Raw genomic sequence first — 7,414 nt, 5'->3', positions numbered from 1 at the left:
TTCCTCATACTTATGCTTTCGTCATGAAAAAACAAAATTTGTCTTTTCGTAACAGATAAAACATTCTTACATGACGGGGTTTTCCAAAACCACGGGACAGCGAGGAATGGAAACAGCGAGATTTATCGACACTGTTCCAAAGAAAGAATGCGCATGTAGTTTATTACGTCATACTTATGATGTCACAGTTCATGCCCTAGTCCGAGCTTCATTTGTGTTCGTTACATTAATTGGACTCAATATGTATACTCGCATAAAAGCAAACACACGGAGAGAAAACAAACAAATATAAAACACAGTTGGCAACTGTCTTATCGTTGTCCTTTGTCATAATGTTTTGAAATCAGTTTATATTTGACTTTACAATAATTATAAACGGTATTGGTCATGCATTCTGTTTTAAATACGAGTTTTTTTTTAAATACATGTACTATTTAATTAACATTAAAATACAAACAAAATACAAACAAAATACAACGCTATAATACATATGTTGTTTATATCTATAAAAACATTGCTTATTGTTTGGTATCTCTGAAATATGCAGGAAGTGAACTACACATTCATAAAATGGTTTAATGATATAACATCTTGCATAGCCATTCAATTCAAGCTTGTGTAATTGGAAAAGTAATAACAACATTTTGCATCTACCTAAGTACTACTAACAAAACATTTGTAGTATTTCCTCAAGACAAAAGGATTCAAATAAAACGATAAATGTATGGTAGATTCCAACGATTTGAACACAGTCGCATTGTTTTTGGAGGAAGCATTACCCAAAGAAGTACAAAATTCAAAGAACAACAACTGACTGTTATCTCGCGTGATCTCGTGTCAGAGCGTGAATCAGTGTTATCTTAGTAAAAACAAACATCGACGAGCATGGAGTTTGTACCTTTAACTAAGCTACATTTAAAATACATGTTGGAGAACGCGTCACTTCCGGTGAACGAGATCTCATTCAGTTGTCATGTTTCTTCTCGCGAGATTTGCTCTATATGCCTTTCAAGTTGCCGATCTATTTAATTTGATAGCTCTTGCATTAGCTAATAACAGCAACTGCAAATTAACATCTAAGTATTAAGACACTATACATGTTTTTGGACAACACAAATATATGTTTATACCCTACGGAACATCATACGAGATGTGAGTAAGGACTCAAGACCCAAAAACTTCTCATAAATTATTCCACTGTAGCCACAACTTGTTGTGCCTGGAGTACAATATTGCCCATTAAGATGAACATACATGCAGCTGGTATACCACCACGCTCCTTTATTGTTTGAAGCACAGCTTGAAGATGTCAAGTCCATGTCTCGATCAAAGGTACTGAAATTCCCATTGTTGTTAAATGACAGTCCATCTGCAGTACTGTCTCCTGTAAAACAAGGGTTTATCTTTATTAAACTTATTTTTTAAACTGCTTTCCATGGAATCGCAATCAATCTTATTATGTGTCTTTATTTTTTTAAGGTTTCAGACTATGCAAATAGCAATTATTTTATTTAAATTCCATTTTGTTACTTTGTAATCGCTTACCAAAACCTATTTTTAAAACATTTTTCCGTAATTTCCAATACGTCAAAAATCCCGGGAAATAAACAATCAACAATGGCTACTTCAAGCAGTTTTTCGGAAATTGTAAGATAAATTGACCTTAACATGTATTTTTAACAGGTTTACATAGCACAAGCTATTTTTCCATATTCTTTGAAAAAGTCTGTAGTGTGATACTGACATCGCTGAATGATGGATTATCTAAGCACATGCGCCGAGGTTAACGGTGTTGTTTTTTATAAATGCTTTGCTATTTTTATAATAACTAACTGTTGTCGACGACAGATAGAAGTTTACCATTGTAATCTTTGAAAATACGTCGATTTTAACAATTATCAATGTTTCACTATTGAAACCAAAATCATTTGACCACGTACAAGTAGAATTATATTTTTCTATAACTAAAATTAATTAGACTGTGGAAAGCAGCTTTAATTAATACAAACTGCTTCTAAAAGATCGTAATGTAAACAATTTAGTTTTCCTGAAAAACATTTTTATTCTTGATGATTACATTTTCAAGAAGTATTTAGAGCAAGCACTTGGGCAAGTAACAACATATTTGTACTACAGAATGCCAACCTGAACGCAAGTGCCATTTGTTATATTGCTCGAAAATATTAAACCAAATGCTAGCTGAAAGGAAGCCATTTGAACGTGGATTGAACGCAAAAATGTATACAGACACATATCGCAAACGAAATTAATAAAATTTTCAATTATACACTCTAACAATAGTTCGAACGTTTTTTTTTTTCGCTTGAATATATATAAAACGAAATGTGTTTATCTAACGTACATTGGAGTAGACGAAGAGTCCATACCTGCTGAGGTATACATTTGTAAATGAAATATTTAATGACAAATTTGAGATTATAACCTAAGTGAATTTTAAAAATGAAAAGATTCTAATGTTTGCGTGAGCTGTCGGGAACACGAGACAAGGAAGTGAGTGTATCGTCTCAGTTCTCAAAGCATTATCAAAATAAACATGCTATAAATATCATCGTTATTGACCTACTTTATTGATGAACATACGATCGTTTGTTTGTTTTTGGGTTTAACGACGTTTTAAACAGTATTTCAGTCATGTAATGGCGAGCTTTTAACCTAACTAGTGTTCCTGGTACCGGTACAAACCTGTTCTCCGCAAGTAACTGCCAACTTCTCCACATGAATCTGATGTGGAGGACTAATGATTTGAGACACAATGCCGTTTATCAAATAGTTACGGAGAACATACGCCCCGTCCGAGGATCGAACTCGCGACCCTTCGATCCGTAAACCGACACACTCTACCTACTGAGTTAAGCGGGCGGATTCGAAATAGCTCTATTCTGTATTTACCTATTATACAAAAGAAAATTGTGAGCACACAATGTAATTAAAACAAACGATATGAAGGTTGTGCATGAAGTTAAGTATTCCATTGTCGTTACAAACCTAGTGTTCCTGTTCCCAATGCAATGTTCAACGTGTAACCTGGGCCAGGTGATATGCTAAAATCCTGAAAAATCTCATAACCTTCAGAGCCACCCAGGGCCGAAACATCAATTCGAAGTTCTGATGGTCCTTGTGCTACCAGTTCTTGGAGATTGTCAAGTCCTAAAACGATATACACCAGTATCCCTCATCCCCGTCAAAAGAATATTTCAAAGTAAAAAGCATTATATACTGAGCAGTCTTAATCTTTTTCAAAACGTTTTCGAAATGTTATGGTCATTTATATCGAATTAAGAACTTGCATTCCTAAAAAGGTCAAACAAAATAGAAGATGTTCTTTTTTAAATTGTTAGACTGAAATAACATTCGTGTGCGCACTGTAAGAGCCTCGACTGATATCGTAGGATATAGAGTTCATGAGTGTAAAATTTTACATGTAAAACAATTCTTCTTCTGTATTTCATTTTTTGACTAAATTTACCCATTTTGTAGTTGCTTACCAGACTGAGTGCAAACTATATTTGATTTTTTTTGACAGAGTAAATATTAGTTATATTTTTGTTTAATCTAAAAACTTGTGATAAATGTCCAGATCAAACGAATTACAATCAAACTAATTTTTAAGTTCCGTCAAATAATCGTTCAAAATTGAATGGATTATGATTAAATCAAAATAAACGCTTGTATTTCAAATCTCCCTTAAAACTATTTCAAGTTCAATTGATTGCAACTCATTTAAATCCATATCTCTGTCAAACAATATTTGAAGATAGATCTAGCGGATCACAAATTAAAAAAAAATCATACTTTTATTCAAGATCTCTGTCCAATAAAATTTGAAAATCTAACTGATTACAATTAAATTTACTTAGACACTCATATTCCTAATCTTCGCCAAATAGTTTGAGGAATTGATTTATGCGACCAGGAGCTGTATCTTCATGTGATGAGTGATACGATTTGTCTTTTTATGCACACACACACACACGCGCACGCATGCACGCACGATCGCACACATACCAACATACTAATTACTTTTTTGTATTTTAACAGTTACTTTAATTTGTAGTTCGGATGATATATAGTTGCATACTTGGCAAATAAATGTGTTTTTATTGTCCTTAAGACGTAAACAACGGATTCCAATGACTTGGTTTTAACAGATCCATAACTGCACATGACCAAGGAAAGTAAGGTCTAAGCGTATGCCACAACTTATTTGTTCCATGTTTAATGCACTTTGAAATGCAATAATGCTATGCCAAAGGCGTTTTGGAGACATTGTCACATCAGCACTGCAGAAAAGATATTATCATAAAGTGTTGTATAGTTATATACTTTCGTTGCTTTTAAATATAATTTGTAAAAGTTATAGCCAGACTTACTATAACTATCAATATAACCAAAAGCATTACTTACCTAGCCAGAATTCCCCATTTACGTCTCCAAACCCATTGATATATTCTGATAAGTTCCTGTAAAATTCGACAGACCCATCAAATCTGTTTTGGAACACCTGTAATTCAATTTATAACATACGTCAACTATAATATGCTGTATAATATGTGTCGTTCCGATATTGTGGTTATATGCCTTACTGTCAATAAAGATGTCCCGAATTTAAGTCCTGGTCCGGCCATAGAAACTTTTGCGTTGTTCTTTAATGTTCTTTAATGTTAAACTAAGAGACAGCATTGAATTTATATTGCTGGTTTTCACAGCCCAAAAAGCAAGGTCAGTACAAGCCTTAAGACATTACAGTATTGACACGTACTCAAGGCATGTGTGCTTGTGCAATCATGATTTCGACTTGCCATCCAGTTGCCATTTACTCGATATCAGCTATTATCAAATCGTTAAAGAACCTACCGTCCATCCTCCACCGTCTGTTACCATCTCACAGTACACATTCAATGTTTTAGCAGACTGCCAAAGTAGAATTTCATAAATTCCACTAGTTGCCGAGGTTACATTATCAGCAATGTCTTTACAATCCGAAAAACCTGAATCATAAAGTGCACATTAAATGACGTTTTAATCTTGCAGAAAAAAACAACATACAATTATTTTGTATCCAGAACACACACATTTGTACTAAAAGTTTATATATTTATAAATATATATATATCCTAACATAGGGTAAAGTAAACAGAACAGATTGTTTTGAAAAAAATAAATAAAGTAAGGAAAGAAACAGTTAAATGGTTAATTATTATTGTTTCTCATTGTTTCTTTATATGAGGTACTCCTTTGAGTATAATTTATTCATTAAATTTTATTTTCTAAGACATTTTATAAACATGGTAACTATTGCAACGGTCAGAAAAGCTAATAATTACTATGTCGGTAAGGGTTCATTTCCAACTCTGCCGTGACATAAAACATTTATAAGAATATAAACTATTCCTCTAAGATAATACGTGTAGTGACTTAAATGGTCACTGTCTCACATTTCATGTCTAAACCCGAGTCTATTAATCCTTGGTTGCATTCTATGCAATCCCGTGCATTCTATTCATCCGAATGTTCATATATAAAAGAAAAACATCCAATGGGTTTCCTCTATCTGTATTTCTGTCTACCTACCGGTTTCATATCATAATCATCAGGGCAGACATAAAAAATGTCTGCCCTGATGATTATGATATGAAACCGGTAGGTAGACAGAAATACAGATAGAGGAAACCCATTGGATGTTTTTCTTTTTTTATTTATTATATACTTGTCCAGGAGTAACTTTTAATATATATAGTGCTTCGTCTGTTGAAAATAGTTAAAACTTTGAAAACAATCTATACCTTGATAACAGTTTAATCCTACAGTCCCTTCTGGACAGTTGCACGAATATCCATTAAGCATATCAACACACGTTCCACCATTTTGACAAGGGAAACTAGCACATTCGTCAATATCTGAAATAGTTTAATTAGTTTCATGAAGCAAAATTGTATCTGCAATAAAATTGTATCTATGTTTGATATTATGCAACGACCTAAATCATCCGAAGTCTACACATTTGCTTGTCTATTATTTAGAACCATATTTTCAATATCCACCTGCAGACTGATCCAAAACTAAAGTGTTATTATCATAAAATTGATCTAAGTAGATGTGTTTAACTTTAAAGGAAAAAATCATTATAATCAGACAAATCACATACAACGGTACGAATAGAGTTTGTTGAAACCTGACGTTCCGACGTTCGGTAACCGTGTCAAAGGGAAGTTAGAGATACAAATGCGGTCTTGAATTACCACTCTTACGTTATCCTATAATTTTACGGTCATCGAGAAGTTATTGCATCATAAAAATGAATCCGTAGTAAATATCTGAAGAACCTGCACAGTGTTTTACGTTTGGTGTCCTTAGCGTTACGTAATTGCGTTCTCCAATGTATCTGTACCTAAGACTTTAAGAACAAGTACCTTGCTCGCAATTTAATCCGGTTGTTCCTTCTGGACAACTGCAAGAGTATCCATTAAGCATGTCAACACACGTTCCGCCATTTTGACAAGGGAAACTCGCGCATTCATCGATGTCTGAAATATATATCATCTCAAGCAATACTTTGACCGTAATGAAATTATTAAATATTCAAAGTATGTTTGGTAATCTGAGACATTAGTTATTTGAAGTATATAAATATATTCGAGAGCCTTTACACAATTTAGGTCTTAATTTGATACCTATCAACAAGTTGATCTAAAATAAATGTATATATTTATTGATAGAATTGATTTAAATTGGCGGTAAACTGTAAGGGACAATCAAAAAAGACATGAGTCAAAGGCTTTTTTGTATTGCTGTTTTTTTTCTTCTTCTTCTTCTTCTTCTTCGCATGCAGTTGTGTTGCCTCTGTAATGATTTGTTTGGATAATTTAAATTGAGGCAGTGCTTTTTCCCAAGATAGTCTTCATATTCATTTTCTTACCTTAACCATGTAACGGAGATACGTAGTCTATTGGTATGTCTGTACCGAAGGTTTTAACAACAAAATTTAATTATACCTTGCTCGCAGTTTAATCCGGTAGTTCCTTCTGGACAATTGCAGGAATATCCATCAAGCAGATCAACGCATGTTCCGCCATTTTGACATGCGAAACTCGTGCAATCATTGATGACTAAAAAAAATGTAATTGATTATTTGAAGCATATATATGTAATGAAATGCTTATCATATATTAGAGTAATGCTTGATAATCTGAAGTGCTAATAGTTTGTATGTTAAATGCTTGCCCGTCATTTTATTCTTGACTAGATAATATTACCCTCTACAGGTACATTTAAAACAATGCGCATATCATTATTACAAAAATGGCAGAATACCTCCAGCAGAATGGCGGAATAGCAGAATAACTTCAGCAGCATGAAAGAATAGCTCAAGCATAAAAGCAGCATAGTGGAATGA

The 7,414-nt window shown here is 33.4% G+C and overlaps 1 protein-coding gene across 1 annotated transcript; it reads right to left on the bottom strand.

The window, feature by feature from the left end:
- Positions 1 to 503: 503 nt before the first annotated feature.
- Positions 504 to 3,491, bottom strand: LOC123542225 (microfibril-associated glycoprotein 4-like). The gene is made up of 3 exons (XM_053531335.1): positions 3,488 to 3,491; positions 3,007 to 3,168; positions 504 to 1,384 (listed from the first exon to the last, which is right to left on the bottom strand). Exons 1-3 carry the CDS (start codon positions 3,489 to 3,491, stop codon positions 1,125 to 1,127), a joined length of 426 nt encoding a protein of 141 aa, XP_053387310.1. The 3' UTR covers positions 504 to 1,124.
- Positions 3,492 to 7,414: the final 3,923 nt, after the last annotated feature.

The sequence above is a fragment of the Mercenaria mercenaria genome, chromosome 19 (assembly GCF_021730395.1).
Source record: "Mercenaria mercenaria strain notata chromosome 19, MADL_Memer_1, whole genome shotgun sequence".
NCBI lineage: Eukaryota > Metazoa > Mollusca > Bivalvia > Venerida > Veneridae > Mercenaria > Mercenaria mercenaria.
This window is presented reverse-complemented; position numbering and strand designations above follow the sequence as displayed.

Bases quoted from the DNA above. Each gene is read 5' to 3' on its own strand.
- LOC123542225 (XM_053531335.1), bottom strand. The intron at 1,385-3,006 runs GTTTGTAACGAC...CTTGTTTTACAG, and splicing joins ATTGGGAACAGGAACACTAG to GAGACAGTACTGCAGATGGA.